General features: G+C 49.7%; 1 protein-coding gene across 1 annotated transcript in view; it reads left to right on the top strand.

Annotated features, from left to right (window-relative positions):
* Positions 1 to 15,411, top strand: part of LOC143837262 (intermediate conductance calcium-activated potassium channel protein 4-like) — a 45,865-nt gene extending 30,454 nt beyond the window's left edge. The window contains exons 3-9 of the mRNA XM_077336880.1: positions 1,197 to 1,606; positions 5,703 to 5,838; positions 6,813 to 6,923; positions 8,265 to 8,383; positions 9,841 to 9,910; positions 11,794 to 11,973; positions 14,579 to 15,411. Of these exons, the coding sequence (XP_077192995.1) occupies positions 1,197 to 1,606; positions 5,703 to 5,838; positions 6,813 to 6,923; positions 8,265 to 8,383; positions 9,841 to 9,910; positions 11,794 to 11,934 (987 nt within the window). The 3' untranslated portion in view covers positions 11,935 to 11,973; positions 14,579 to 15,411. The remainder of the gene's footprint in view (positions 1 to 1,196; positions 1,607 to 5,702; positions 5,839 to 6,812; positions 6,924 to 8,264; positions 8,384 to 9,840; positions 9,911 to 11,793; positions 11,974 to 14,578) is intronic.
* The last annotated feature ends 1,001 nt before the right edge of the window (positions 15,412 to 16,412 follow it).

Genomic DNA, 16,412 nt, shown 5'->3' with positions numbered 1-16,412 from the left:
CCTTGGGGCAGGGGTCCCCAACGTGGTCCCTGGGGACCTCTTTCCTGTTTGACACCTGTGACACCTTTAAGATCAACAAATTTTTATGCGAGGTATAAGCTTTCTTGTGCAAGCACAGCGGCTCTTACCACAGTGTTGGTTTTATTCTCTCCTACTGCTCTTTCTGGTGCCCTTTTCAAAAATCACCCCTCTTGGACTCTCGGTGCCAGGAACAAGTAGTAGTAGTTGTAAACAATAACAATAACAATATTTCTTTACCACCCTCGCAAATCATCTAAATATGCTAACGACACATCTCCCCCAATGCCACCTGTAGGATATTCTATATATGGTGTTGAATCATGCCCACTACAGATCTTGCCAATTTAGGATTGCTGGCTCTGGGTTGGGAAATCCTGGAGACTTTAGGGATGGAGCCGAGAGTGGGCTGGGTGGGGGGCTGGGCAGGATCTCAGTCTTGTATAATGCTGTAGAGCAGGGGTAGTCAACCTGTGGTCCTCCAGATGTCCATGGACTACAATTCCCATGAGCCCCTGCCAGCGTTTGCTGGCAGGGGCTCATGGAAATTGTAGTCCATGGACATCTGGGGGACCACAGGTTGACTACCCCTGCTGTAGAGTCCACCCTCCAAAGCAGCTATTTTCTCCAGGGGAACTGATCTCTTTAGTCTGCAGAAGACCAGTAATTTCAGGGACCTCCAGGTCCTACCTGGAGACTGGCATCCCTAGGCATATTCTAATTATAGTGTGGTCTGATCTTCTCAGATCTCAGAAACCAAGCAGACTCGATATTTGGATGGGAGACCGAGGAAGGCTCTGCAGAGGAAGGCCACGGCAGACCACCTCTGCTCCTCTCTGACCTTGAAAGCCCCTTGCTGGGGTTGGCATTAATCAGCTGTGATTTGACAGCTCTTTACACACACATGTACCAGGGAAATGAGTCACGTATGTTCCTGTGTGCCTAGTTATGGGCATACTGGATGATAATATAAGGCTGACGATAGGGCTGCCACGCTTCAAGTGGTGGCTGGAGATGTCCCTCTAATCCAACTGGTCCCCGAGCAGCAGAGACCATTTCCCTTGGAGAAAACGCCCCCCTCCTCCAAAGCCCTTCTTAACCTAGGCTCCACCCCAAGTCTCCAGAAATTTCCCAAGCTGGGGTTGGTAACGTCGTTTCCTCTGCCTTCCCTTCCCTAGCTGTTCATGCTGGACAACTCCCTGGAGGACTGGCGGATCGCGATCAGCGCCTCCAAGCTGGGACTGCTGGCTCTGGAGCTCTTGGTCTGCTCCCTTCACCCATTCCCCTTGGGAGACTCCCCCTGCCTGGACCCGAAGCCCACCAGGACGTTTGTCTTCCTCTCGGACTCCGACATGATCCTCTCCCTGCTCATGTTCCTCCGGCTCTACCTGGTGCCGCGGGCCGTGCTCTTACGGAGCAGCGTGCTGGGCGACGCCTCATACCGCAGCATCGGCTCGCTGAACAAGATCCACTTCCAGTATCCCTTCGTGCTGCGGGTGATGGTCAACAACCAGCCCGGGCGGGTGCTGCTCATCTTCACTGTGGGGCTCTGGATCATCGCCTTTTGGGTTCTGTCCGTCTGCGAAAGGTGAGGGTGTGTGCCCGCCCTCCGGGAGAGGGCTGCAGACTCCGGGATAGGAAAGGCCTGGAGATAGAGTGGCCACCTGCGGGGGAAGGAGGGAAGGGTTCCCAGATGCAGGTTGGGAAACCTCTGGAGATTTGGGGCTGGAGCCTGGGGAGGACAGGGATCTCAGTGGGGTACAAGGCCACCAAAGTATCCAATTTCTCTGGGAGAACTCTGTCGTCTGGAGAGGAGCTATAATCCCAGGGGATCCCCAGATCCCAACTGGATTTGCCCTTGGTACTCCTTGGACTGCAAGGCGAACAAACCGGTCAGTCCTAGAGGAGATCAGCCCTGACTGCTCCTTAGAAGGCCAGATCCTGAAGATGAAACTCAGATACTTTGGCCACCTCATGAGAAGGAAGGACTCCCTGGAGAAGAGCCTAATGCTGGGAGTGATTGAGGGCAAAGGAAGAAGGGGACGACAGAGAATGAGGTGGCTGGATGGAGTCACTGAAGCAGTCAGTGCAAACTTAAATGGACTCCGGGGAATGGTAGAGGACAGGAAGGCCTGGAGGATCATTGTCCATGGGGTTGCGATGGGTCGGACACGGCTTCGCAACTAACAATAACAAGTCCTATCCAAGGCCCAGATTTGTGGATGAGCTGTTGATGGGTCATAATTTATTATCTGGTTTGGACAAATTGCTTTCTGATATTAACCCCTCTGTTACTTACAATATGTTGGCTGCTATTAAAATTTGATCAAAATTTATCTCTTCAGAGAGCATACCTTTTGTCTCCTGGGCACTTATAATATTTTATTGGATCCATTGTTTTTAGTTATTAGATAAATTCAAACCAGGATAGTTATTCAGTTAGTTTCTGAAGGATCAGTTTAACTGTGTGCAGTTCTGGAGGCCTCACTTCAAAAAGCACGTGGACAGAAATTGAGAGGGTGCAGAGGAGAGTGATGAGGACGATCCGGGGCCAAGGAACCAAGCCCTAGGAGGAAGGGCTGAGAGACTAGGGAATGTTCAACCTGGAGAAGAGGAGATTGAGAGGGGACATGATGGCTGTCTTTAAATATATGAAAGGTTGTCACTTGGAGGAGGACAGAGAATGGTCCCTCTTGGCAGCAGAGAAGACCCACAGCAATGGCTTTAAACTACAACGATATAGGCTAGATATCAGAAAAAAACTTCACAGTCAGAGTAGTTCAGCAGTGGAATCGACTGCCTAAAGAGGTGGTGGGCTCCCCCTCACTGGCCATATTCAAGCAGCAAGGAAAAAGCAGGAATCAAGCCAACAATGGGAACCATATGGTCAACTTGTAGGCAGTGCCCACAAGATCCCCAGGTTACACTGAAGGTGAATACATATGTGTTGGCTACTAGATAATGGCAGCTGAATCTTAGTTCTGCCTTTGAATGAACCAATTTTAATAAACATCCCCGATTAAGAGTCACTGAGGAAGAAGATTTTCCAGAGCGAGCAATCTGCCTAGAGGCTTGTTTTGACTGAATAAAATCTATCATCGTCAGCCTGATCCCTGGTTTTTCCTTGTTTCTTCAGCTGACGGATCTTCTCTGTTTCTTCAGGTCTTCAAGCAGGAGCTGGACAGAGAATTATCAAGGGGGTTTTAGGCTTTGCGCAGGGAGTTGGACTGGAAGGCCTGTGTGGCCCCTTCCAGCTTTATGAGTCTATGGATTTCATTGTATTTTAATTTAAACCATATATATCAGGGGTAGTGAAACTGCGGCCCTCCAGATGTCCATGGACTACAATTCCCAGAAGCCCCTGCCAGCATTCGCTGGCAGGGGCTCCTGGGAATTGTAGTCCATGGACATCTGGAGGGCCGCAGTTTCACTACCCCTGATATATATGATCTGTGACGGGAAGTGACTCTATTTATTGTTACGTCTCTGGGTTTATTCTTATTTGCAGTAGCCTTTGGCTCAGCGCAACAAATTGACTGACTGACTCAAGTGGCATTTTGGAGGTGGAGACTGGGGCGGGGCCTCAGAAGATTATAAGCCCATAGAGCCCGCCCTCGAAAGCAGCCATTTTATCTAGGGAAATCGATCTGTGTTGTCTGGAGAACAGTGATCATTCTGGGAGAATTCTCGAGAATCCTCTGCCTTACTTGATGGCCATTCTTTAGCACTGAGTCACCTTACAAGGCCCAAAGGGATCATGGGAAACAAGGAGAGAGAGCAAACAATGGCCAGGAGTTCCAGCATAGAGAGGCAAACTAGTTTGTTGTGAAATGAGGTAGAAATAAAATAGCCTAACAGCATTTATTCTGTGATGGGCGGCCTTCTGCATCCAATGAAGTGAGACTCTGACTCACAACACCTCATGCCAGGATATATTTTATTCGTCTTCAAGGAACCCTCTGAGATCACATTTGAGTCAGCAGTGACAGACTAACCGGCGACTCCCCTAGGATGACCGTGTCTTACCTCAGGTCTTGCAAGCCAGAAGTTGGTTTCATCCTCAGAACTCTGGCCCCTGAAAGTCTGGGAGTGCCAGTGGTGTGGAGTGGTGTGGAGTGTCAGACTAGGGTCCCCAACATGGCGCCCGCCAAGTGCTTTCAGAAAATAGGTGGGTCTAGGTGGTGTTTACATGGCAGGACTTCTTATTGGCTACGCAGGTTGAAAGACATCCTGCTGAACAGGGCTGCTGAATGAAATGTTGAAGAGTTACTATTCTAACCTGGCTCCCTGGTATTTTGTGGTGGGCTTCACCTGTGGTGGCAGCCGAAGTCAAAACTTATTGTATCGCCAAAGATCAGCAAGTTGTTATGGCAGCCATTTTGTGGCTTACTCCACTGCACCATGTCAGAATTCCATAGGTGCCTGCAGGCTTTAAAATGTTGGGGACCCCTAGATAGGATCTGGGAGACCTAGCCTAGAATCGTCACACCCGGGAAGCGTGCTGGGTGACAGGGTTTCCAATTTACCTGCTATAGCAGGTCACTTCCAATCCCATCTCTTGAATGAGTGGTGGGGTAAAAATGGAGGGGGGGGAAGATGTCACTGACTCATCAACTTCTGGCTAAAATTTGGAAGTGATATCTCTGATGCTCTAGGATTTCACTGCTCTCTGGAAGCCAACATGGTGTAATGGTTAAAAGCGTCAGCTTCTAATCTGGTGAGCCATGTTTGACTCCCTGCTCCTCCACAGGCAGCCAGCCAGCCAGCCAGCTTGGGCTCGTCACAGCCCTGGAAGTGCTCTTCTGACCAAGCAGTAATGTCAGGGCTCTCTCAGCCTCACCTCCCTCACAGGGTGTCCATTGTGGGGAGAGGAAAGGGAAAGCGACTGTAAGCCGCTTTGAGATTCCTTTGGATAGAAAAAAGCAGCATATAAGAACCAACTCTTTTTCTTCTTCAGTAATATCAGGGCTCTCTCAGCCTCACCAGCCTCACAGGGGGTCAACTGAGGGGAGAGGAAGGGAAAGCGATTGTAAGCCACTTTGAGACTCCTTTGGGCACTGAAAAGTGGGGTATAAAAACCAGCTCTTCTTCTTTTCGCTGCATCAATGGCGTCTCTCCCCAGTGCAGAAATCTTTAATAGATGGCCAGGTAAGCTTTGCTTTCAGGAGTAGATAATTTATATTCCATCTGACAGCAACTGGTCTGTTACTAAGGGATGCCAGCTCATCTCCAGACTAGAGGCATCAATTCCCCTGGAGAAAATGGCTGCTTTGGAGGGGGGACTCCATAGCCTTGTACCCCCCCTCCCCACGAGGTCCTCTTCCTCCTCAGGCTCCATCATCTCTTCAGTCTTACACCCACCATAAAGTCAATAAACCCACTGGGTGGACATCTCTGTAGTATTCCACTGGCAAATACTAGATTTGTGAAGGTGGTACCTCAAGAGTTTTCGTGTGGAGTTTCAGAAGAATTATACCCCATTGAAATCTCTCCCTTCGCCAAACTCTGCCCTTCTCAGGCTCCTTCCCCCAAATCTCCAGGTATTCCCAGCTGGAGCTGGCAATGCTCCTCCCAGCTCACTTTAGGATCATGCCCTGAGTGAGGAGAATTGCATTTCACAATGTCCCGCCCAAGCCCTATGGATGCCAGTTTCCTGAGGTGCCTGTCTCATTTCTGCCCAACAGGCAGCACATGGATGATGAAGACTTCCTGGGGCGAACGGTTTGGCTGATTCCCATCACGTTCCTAACCATCGGCTACGGGGACGTGGTACCAGTGACGGTGTGCGGCAAAATGGTGTGCCTGTTCACTGGCGTGATGGTAAGATTGTCTACGGCAGGCTTTCTCAACATATTTACCATTGAGAAACCCCTGAAACATTCTCCAGGCTTCAAGAAACCCCCAAAGTGGTGCGATCATGCAGAATATAGTTGGGAAGCAGAGCTGTGGACACGCCCACCTGGGGCCACTCCCCTTCCCACCCCCACCAGGCCCATCATTGGCCATTTTGAGAGATAAGGGAGGGCGGGTCGACATGACCATATATGGACACACTACCCAATAAATGTTTAACAAATTTTTAAAAATGAATTAATTCCCACCCATTGGGGAAACCCTTCCAGGGCCGTCAAGAAATGCCAGGGTTCCACACAACCCTGGTTGAAAAACCTGGTCTACCGTATATCAACTTATCAGGCGTGAACTGTTTCTTTCTGCCTTTGTTTTCACTGTGGAACTCTGGGACATGAACCCGTTTTGTCTCCACCTCTCATGCCTTCAGTCCCGTTCACCAGGGACGTTCTAACCCTAACTTTTGTGGCTTTTACATTATGTTGTAAGGATTTAATTGTTGGAAACGGACATTTAAAAAATCTGTGCTTACTGCCTTTAAAATTTCAGAATGAAAGGCGAGGTGAAAAACTCCTCTTCTACATACCGTATTTGCCGGCGTATAAGACGACCGGGCGTAAAAGACGACCCCCCAACATTTCCACTCAAAATATAGAGTTTGTTACATTACATTACAGTACTATGGGCCACTATGGGCAGCTATGTCTATCCCAACTGAAGTGCACCCGGCTTATAGGATGACCCCCCCCCCACTTGGAGGCATGTTTTTCAGGGGGGGAAAGTAGTCTTATACGCCAGTAAATACTGTATTTAAGTTCTGCCTGCAATTAGGACTGACATCTCCCTGATTCGTCACTCAAGCCACAATGCCCTGGAGGCTCTCTCTCTCCCCCCTCCCCCCCATTTTGTTGCCTCACTCCCTCTGCCTTCTCCTTGTTTCACAGGGGGTGGGCTGTACGGCACTCTTGGTAGCTGTGGCGGCCGACAAGCTGGAGTTCAATCGGGCCGAGAAGCACGTGCACAATTTCATGATGGACATCCAGTGCACCAAAGAGGTAACCGAAGCATCTGCCTCCACCGTCATGGCAACCAGGGGGATCAGCCTAGCACAGAGGTAGGCAAACTGTGTCCCTCCAGATGTCCATGGACTACAATTCCCACGAGCCCCTGCCAGCATTCGCTGGCAGGGGCTCTTGGGAATTGTAGTCCATGGTCATCTGGAGGACCACAAGTTGACTACCCCTGGTCTACTAATTGTCAAGTTTGGCAGCCTTGGATACGTCCATCAATGGCTACTAGGTCTGGTGACTAAAGGGAACTGTTATATCCAGAGGGAGCACATTTCTGAATACCTGTGCTTGGAGGCAACATCAGGGCAAGGCCTTGGCCTCTATGCCTTGCTGTTGGACCTCCAGAGGAAAGGGCTGGCCAACAGGTGAGACACGATGCTGGACTAGATGGACCACTGATCTGCTCCAGTAGGGCTTTTCTGCTGTTCTTAAATCACCACCCTGCAGTCTAAAGAGATCCTCTACATCCAGAGGCAGTCAGCCTCTGAAACCTAGTGCTAGGAGGCAACGTTAAGGAAAGGTCTTGGCTTTTTTATGCTGTTGGTTGGCCTTCCAGGACAGTGGATGGCCTCTGTGAGATACAGAATGCTGGCCTAGATGGAACCCTGGACTGATCCAGCAGGGCTTGTCTTCTGTTCTTATGAAGGCCTCAGCCTCTCTGCCCTGTTGCTGGCTCTCCGGAGAAACTGGTTGGCCACTGTGTGAGGCAGTATGCTGGACTCGATGGGCCACTGGTCCGATCCAGCAGGGGTCTTCTGAGGTTCTTATGAAGGCCTCAGCCTCTATGCCCTGTTGCTGGCCCTCTAGAGGAACTGGTTGGCCACTGTATGTGACTGGATGCTGGGCTAGATGGACCACTGGTTTGATCCAGCAGGGCTCTTCTGAGGTTCTTATGAAGGCCTCAGCCTCTATGCCCTGTTGCTGGCCCTCTAGAGGAACTGGTTGGCCACTGTATGTGACTGGATGCTGGGCTAGATGGACCACTGGTTTGATCCAGCAGGGCTCTTCTCAGGGCCCCCTCCTTAAAATGGCTGGAACAACAGGCCACCCCATTGACAACCGCACCACTATGACACTGGATGGCTGAGGTCTGTTGAGCAGGGGGTGGGGGTTTAGTAGTTATTGCCCCCTGGAAAATGATTTTATGATTGTAATTCATACTGTTTTAGAATGGGGTTTTATTTCTATTCTGTAACCTTCCACGAGCCTGCTTGCCTGGACAGGACAGATAACTAATCCAATGAATGAATGAATGAATGAATGAATGAATGAGTCAATCAATCAATCAATCAATCAATCAATCAATCAATCAATGTTTACTCCCAGATGAAAAGTTCTGCTGCCCGCGTACTGCAGGAGGCTTGGCTGTTATACAAGCACACGAAGAGGAAGGATGGGCGACGGTCACGCCAGCACCACCGGAAGCTGCTGTCGGCTATTCACAGGTAAGTACGCCCTGTGGTAGGGTGGTAACTCCCCAGAAACTTTAGGATAGTTCCCAGGACAAAGTTTGGAGCCCAGCAGCACCTCGAAGACCAACAAATCATTTGTCTGTAGGCACACTTTGTCAGATACATGATACACGGGATGGGGGGTTGGGGGAGGAGGTGTTGTTGACCTTCCAATTCCACTTCCTGCTAAAACCCGGAAGTGGTGTAACAGACACTCTAGGATTTCACTGACCATAGATGCCGCTGCCACGGTGCCTGGAGGCAAGTCATGAATCCACAGATCCGCTCACTCTAGATTTCAGGCCTCACAACTGCAATCTGGGAAACACCGGGTTCTGGAACCTCTTCACAAGCTGCCAGGCTAGACAGGTGAAAGGCGTCCTGGGCCAGGCAAACCATTTCCAAGGAAAGGACTGGAAGGCGCGGGAGGTGTCCTTGAAACTCACCCCAGCTCTCTGAGTGCCAATTCAGTCTCCCCCACCCGGCCTCCTTCCAAAGCCCGCTTGTTGGCGAAAGGTGGATTTGAAAGCATGGCAGAGATTAAACTTTGCTAGTAAACAATGGCATGGAAAGTGTTAGAGATTAACACGGAGCGTGACCTCGACCCTGCTTGCCGTTCTCGGTGCGAGGAAAGGTTTGCTGCTCTGCTGCTGTTCTGTAAAATACACCAAGAGGTGTTTTTTTGTTGTCAAGTCGCAGCCGACTGATGGTGACACTGCTGGGCTTTCAGGGCAAGGGACGTTCGGGGTGGTTTGCCATTGCCTGCCTCTCCATAGTGACCCTGGACTTCCCCAGCAGTCTCCCATCAGAGCTCTTATCAGGGCTGACCCTGCTTAGCTTCTGGGAACCTGCTGACGAGATAACCTGAGCTATCCAAGCCTGGGCAACAGCACGTACACTCCAGAGTGGTTTAAGAATTTGCCTTAGAAGAATACAATTGCAGTGGGAACTGACAGGGGCAGAGGGCTCCCAAAGTGGAGAGGGGTGTCACTCCAAGTGTCCTTAAAGAGGGAAAAGAGGGCAGGAAAGATGCTACAGCCCTGATCTATGTGTGTGTGGGGGGGGGGGGAGGGGGAGGCAGAGTGTGGGGCCCCTGGAAGTGCGGGGCCCATAGCATGAGCTACATGGATAAAATGGCCCTGTGTACACTCCCGGAATGGTAGTTCTCAGGACAAAGTTTGAGTCCAGCAGCACCTTTAAGACCAACAAAGCGTCTGTGTGCAGGCATACTTTGTCAGATACATGAAAGCTGATCCCCAGTTTAATAACTTTTGTTGGTCTTAAAGCTGCTGTTTAACTAAAAGCTTTGTTCTGCTGCTCCAGACCAAGATGGCTACCCACCCGGGGCTTCCTAAGGAAGGCGTGTGGGTGACAGCAGTGTACATTTGAAGAGGTGAGAAGCATGTTGGGGTGTTGGTTGGTCGGGGGTTCTCACGCTGTCCTCCTTGCAGGTTCCGGCATGTGCGGATGAAGCACCGAAAGATCCGCGATCAAGTTAACGCAATGGTGGATATTTCTAAGGTGAGTTGGTTGACTGGGGATAGAAGAAGAGTTGGTTTTTATACCCTGGTTTTCACTGCCCAAAGGAGTCTCAAAGTAGCTTACAATCAAAGCAGCCTTCCCAAGGAATCCGGAAGAAGGAGAGTCTTCTTTGGCCATTAAGCTTTCAGCATTCTGAACATTGGCTCGCTTGCTTGCACATCAATATTTCAGGTCTTCTTGGGAGGTAGTGCATCTTCTGGCAAAGGATCTTGGTTTCCCAGCACAATATTAATTTGTGGTTGTGAAAAGGCAATTCCTGTAGCAGTTGGGGACACCTGGGTCATGCCACAGAACCTGCCCTCCCTAGTAGCCTTTTCATCTAGGGGAACTGAACTCTGTTGTCTCAGGATGAGTTGTAATTTTGCAAGCTCTCCAGGCTGGAGGTTGGCATCCCTAGTATTGAAAGATAAGGAAGGCATTTTGCTGAATGGCCACTGCATTTCTGCCACAAACAAATTGGCCAGTCTTAAAGTTGCCACAAGACTTGGTTATGATAGCTGCAACAGACTCACATGGCCGCAGCTGGAATTTGAATCCAGGGTATTACTCCTTTTGGTGAATCACTCACAGGCTGTGCTCTTCCGTTCCCTCTGAAGGTTGATCTTCTGTAGCCCAAGACATTCCACCATCTGTAGAACTCTCTCAGCACCACCATTCTCTCCTCTCTCAACTAGGGGTCTTTCTTTGCAGAGATCCGCCCCTCCCACCTGGGCACAAAAGCAGAATGCAACAGTGCAAGGCAAAATCCAAATTCATTTCATTGGGGCTATACGCATGGCACACAATTATATGTTGAGTAGAGATGTTAGAAAAGTCCCCAGACTCAATTGGAGAATCGTCCCCTCAGTGTTCCTATCAAATAATACTGTTGATGAAGCATAACACCCAAATGATAAAAATTCAAAGATGGAGTTCCGGATAAAAGTCTGTTTCAATAAATCTTCAGGTACCACCTTCTCTCGTATGAGGGGCTTTGTCCCTGTTCTATGCCCCATACAATATAGCATGGGTAGTCATCCTGTGGCCCTCCAGATGCAAATGCTGGCAGAGGATCATGGGAATTGTAGTCCATGAACATCTGGAGGACCACAGGTTGACTACCCCTGCAATATAGCATATAATTCTAGAAACTTCCCTCACCCTTCCAGCAGAGCTAGAATTACGTAAAAATGGGACCGTGTGCCAGCTATTAAAACAATGACTCGGATATTTCAAAAGTGGTTGCCAAATTTTCAAAGGATGTTATTAAGGCTTATTCTGAATTGTTAAAATGGTTTATATGGTATTTTATATTGCTTGGCACTGTGATTTAGTATCTATCTTTCATTTTATATTGTTTATACAGATTTTATTTGCCAGTAAAGGCTTTGATGGATGGATAAATCTTTAGCCGTCTGCCCATTTTCTTTGCCAATTTATCTTCTTCACGAGAAGTCATTCAAGCATCGTTCTCAACCTAGTGGGATTCAGGCTTAGAGCTTTATAACAGGGACACTCCTACATGAGCTGATGAATCTCCAGTTTGGGGAATGTTTTAGTAGCTCTACTAAATATATAATTGTGTGCCATGTTAATAGCTCCTAATGAAATAGGAAAGTGGTGCATTTTGCTTTTGTGTCTGACATATTGGCACCATAGGCCCACCTGGGTCCATGGACTACAATTCCCATGAGCCCCTGCCAGCATTTGCTGTCAGGGGCTCATGGGAATTGTAGTCCATGAACATCTGGAGGACCACAGGTTGACTATCCCTGCTCTAGCCCATTGCCAAGGGATACATCGCCACCTACAGGCTGCCTTTGAGGCAACAGAAGCACCCTCCCCAGTGTTCACTTCCGATGGGGTCCTTTCTTCCCTGGCAGATGCAAATGATCATGTATGACCTCAGCTCTGGCCTCAGCAACTCTCAACGGGAGCTGGAGAAGCGGATCGAGGCCTTGGACAGCAAACTGGATGAGGCCATGAAGTTGCTGTCAGCCCTGGTGGAGTCCAAGCAGCAGTAGCAGCAGGACCTCGGACCTCCCCAGCACTTGCCTACAAAGGTACGAGCAGCACAAAGCATGGAGAACTCCAGGCTAGGTCCCTCTGATCCCCCACTAGTTTGTTCATGAACCCTTTCCCCATTATACCACACTGCCTGCACAAGGTGAAAAGATGGAGGCACAGAGACGGCTTCCGTTTTCCAGATACGAGAACCAAATGTTCACTTTTGCCAGGTTTTTTTTTTTTTAATGGATCTCCCCCCTTCAATCCCAAGTGATCGCTTCCATCAGCCCCTGCCACTTCCATCCACACCCACCCACCCATGTTATTTGTACTGTGGGAAGATGGGTTTTGGAGCCCAGTTTGCCTCTGGTTTCATTGGCTCAATTTTTATGGTGCTTTTCCTTTTCTTATTAAGCATCGTGCAACAAATGTAAAGGGACAAAAAAATGAGAATGCAACACAAAAGCAATCCTTCTGGGCAGTACTGTAAGGCTTGAGGTGCTCCATTTAAAGTTGCAGCTTTTAATACTCCTCCCAGGCTTTTGAGAATTTTGAGGGTGGAAAGCAGGTGACAAATTAGCTAAATGTCGTTTACTGGCTCTGGAATTATCCTTGTTCGCTGGACTGACCGTATTTTTTAAAAATGCTCAACCCACTGGCCCCCCACAGTCTGAGGGTTCAACAAGCATTCCTCCTCCTGTGTCAAAACCGCATCTTTTCTAGCCCCCCCCTTTACAGGGCCATGGCTCAGTGGCAGAGCATCTGCTTGACCTTCAGAAGGTCCCAAATTCAGTTCTTGAAGGGCTTCAAGGATATTGACAAACGGGAATGTATTCAGAGAAGGGGGACTAGGATGGTTGAGGGGTTGGGATCCATGCCTTGCGAGGAGAGATCGAGAGAATTGGAGGAGGACGAGAAGGCAGACGTGTCCAAGAGGGGGCCAACTTATTTACTGCAGCTTTAGACACAAGGACTAGGAGCAGTGGGTTGAAATTACAGGAAAGGAGATTCCGCTTCAATCTTAGGAAGCATTTTCTGAGGGCAAGGGCTGTTTGCAGAGGGAAGATGCAGCCTCAGAGGGTCGTGGAGCCTTCTTGGTTGGAAATTCTTAGGAGGAGATTGGAGGAGCACCTGTCAAGAGCATGTGATTTTTTAAGTCCCCGATAAAGTGTGTATGTATGGGGGGGGGGGCGGAGTGGATGGCCTTTTGTGGTTTCTTCCAGCTGTGTAGGATTCTGATTCCATCCCCAGCACCGCCAGTTGAAAGGACCATGCCATAGGTCAGGGGTGGGGGCAAACTGTGGCCCTCCAGATGTCCATGGACTACAATTCCCATGAGCCCCTGCCAGCGAATGCTGGCAGGGGCTCATGGGAATTGTAGTCCATGGACATCTGGAGGGCCACAGTCTGCCCACCCCTCTGCTTGAGACTCTGGATAGTCTCTGCCAGTCAGACAATACTGACTTCGAGGGACCACGCGTCTGACTCAGCATCGGACAGTGTCCTGGGTCCCCTCACCTCCCATCATGCTCTTTGCGAGGGTCTGGACAAGGACCAATAAACTGGCTTAACTCTGAGATGGCCCATTTCCTATATTTCATGGGTCACCTGGTCTTTTGCACAGAGGCCCAAAGTGTGTTCTTGACACGCCACCTCCGATTCACGCTAACCTCAAGCACTGTTCTCACTACTAGCCGGTGTTGTGTTTCCCCCTTGCAGTGCAATGTTCAAAACCTACCCAGATCGCACAGCTGCAAACTGATATTGCATTTTGCACTGTACCTTTGCATCCTTTCTTTGTAATGCCCCGATGAGGATGCAAGGTCTCAGGGATCTCCGTGCCTGCTTGCATCTGAAGCAGGGAGATCGGACTCTCAGAAGCAGATTCCCTGGAAATCTTGCTGGCCCGTAAGGAGCCACTGGATTCACTTCTTGCTCTTCTTCCACAGGCCAACATTACTACCAGCCTGAAACAAACAAACCTATCCGGTACAGCACACGTATAAAACGGGAATTCTCCACATCCATCTCCTAGGAATTCTTTTACAGGAGGGGAAATATTTCACCAGCACCTTGATTAAGATTTCCCGAAACCAGCAGGGGAAGATATAATAAGGGGTGATGGTTGTTGTGGGTTATTCTGTTAGGCTTAATCCCAGATGTTTTACCAGTAACTCTGGCTGGCTTCTTCGGAGGTAGGACAAGGCAAAATGGGGGAAGTGTGGAGGGTCCTACCTCTTGTTCTGTCCTACCTCTGAAGATGCTAGCCATTTACTGGCAGAACATTCAGGGGCTAAAACCTCCAGACCACGGCCACACAGACCAGAAAATACACAACAGCCAACAGGACTCTTTGACATTTCTATCTCCCACTGTGTCCTGATTACCACAATTGGAGACTCCCGTCTCCTTTGGGTACATTTCCTGCCTGCTTTCCCCCCAGAACACCGAGTCAGTTAGACAGTTAGAACTATCTTGCCCCTCTCGTACTTATAAAGATGTTTATCTAAACCTATCAGACCATGGCCCGCCACATCCAGCTGACTCTGGCCTTTTGGCAATTGATTATGGGGTGGTGGATTTGGTCAAGGTGGTTGCCTGTTAGCCAACAATTGGCTAATCTTTGCACCAGTGTGACTTCTGCCTTCTTTTCCTTTCCAGCTCCCGACTGAGATGATTTTTCGTCTCCAGCTTTTGGACCAAGCCTCAGGGCAAAAGACTTTAGAAACCTCTTTTTGTGCTGGACTTCCCTGTAGAGCAGCGGGGACAGAAATGAACGGACTGCGCTCCCACCTTGTGGCAGAGGAGCATGACTGCAGGCTTTAAAAAAAAACTTTAAAAGCTCGGTTACTCTGCCGCAAATGCCTTGTCGAAATGGATAGGAGGAGCGCTCGGACTTCCACCCTGTGCTGACAGCCTTGGCGTGAAAGCGAAAAGATGGGAGGCGTCTCACTAAAGCGTCCTGGATGCTGATCATAAGATGAAACATCCGCTTTCTCCAACCAGACAGAGGCAGTTCAGTTATTTAAAATGAAAGTGATGGGAGAGGCAGGAAACAGTGGCAGAGGCAAAGCGCCCTACGGCCGGGTTTAAAGTTGGGACCTGAAGAGGCGGGAAGCAACCGGCAGCTTGTCGCACGTCTCCTACAGGATGGTGGGGGAGAGGCCTAAATCCAGGCTTGCAGAGAGCCGTCAGCCTAGTCGCCTGTGGCGAGTAACGGCTGCCTCTAGGCGACCCGGCACGGTACATTGTGCGTGCCAGCTGTCAAGCGGGATGGGCACGTGGGTTTTAAGAAATGATTCAGCAGTGGCTGACGCTGCACAGATGCAAAGGCAGCAGGCGGATGAAAAATTGTGTTCCAGGAAACTCTGAAACTCATAAAGGCATGCAAGGCTGCGCTGGAGCCAATGCTGCACAGGATGGAACGACGTGCCTTAAATATTCTGTCGTACGCACTAAGCCAGGGGTAGTCAAACTGCGGCCCTCCAGATGTCCATGGACTACAATTCCCAGGAGCCCCCTGCCAGCAAATGCTGGCAGGGGGCTCCTGGGAATTGTAGTCCATGGACATCTGGAGGGCCGCAGTTTGACTACCCCTGCACTAAGCCATTGGGTAGCAGTAAAGGAGCACCCCAGGTTGCAATATCAGAAGTTCTCACACTGGGGGCCAGTGAGCCCTGGGGAGATCTCAGAGCTGTCTGCTGCTGCATGGCAGTAATCCGCAGCACAAATAGCAGCTGCCCGTCCGTACCAAGCCATGAATGCTGTAGTTTCCAGGGTAGGGATGGGCTTGATGTCCAAGAAGCTGTGTGTGTGTGTGTGTGTGCAGTCTGCTCTTGGCCTGCTGCAAAGGAGGCAAATTCTGCTCCCCCGTGTTTTAATGGACTCAGCAATGCTACCCGCCTACCTCACAGGGTTGTTGTGAGGAGACAAGAACCAACGGGCTTGGAACCCCAGCCCTCGCAAAGGGGAAATAAAATCCAGCTAAATAAATAACTGCATTTCGAGGGGGACTAATGCTTAACAGAAACTTAAAACGGAGGATCCAAATGCAAACATCTGTCCTGCTTGAAGACAGAACACATCACACCCCTTCCGTAATGAAGTGGTTCACACAAGCTATCGTTTGGAGCATGAGAGACAAACAGAACAAATTGCCCTCACTGGCTGCCCCCAGAATGTCTTTTGTCAGAAGGTTTTTAGGCAGAGGTTAGAGGACCCACTGACAGCAACGCTGATTCTAGGGCAGTGGTTCTCAGACTGAGGGTCATGACCCCTTTGGGGGGTCGAACAAGCCTTTCACAGTGGTTGTGGCAGGGCAAGCAGCTTGGTCGGGGGGGGGCATTCACACAACAGCCTTGCAGGGTAGATCGAGATAGAGCGTTCATCTGTTTGGAGCAGCGGAAAAGAGCGAGATCGGCATGGTGGGACAAGAGGCAGAACTGAACTGAGAAACCCCAGGAAAAAAAACAGTTCATATACAATCACGAACAAT

This window comes from Paroedura picta, chromosome 5 (assembly GCF_049243985.1).
Source record: "Paroedura picta isolate Pp20150507F chromosome 5, Ppicta_v3.0, whole genome shotgun sequence".
Lineage (NCBI taxonomy): Eukaryota > Metazoa > Chordata > Lepidosauria > Squamata > Gekkonidae > Paroedura > Paroedura picta.
The sequence above is the reverse complement of the archived record's forward strand: the minus strand, read 5'-3'. Positions and strand labels throughout refer to the sequence as shown.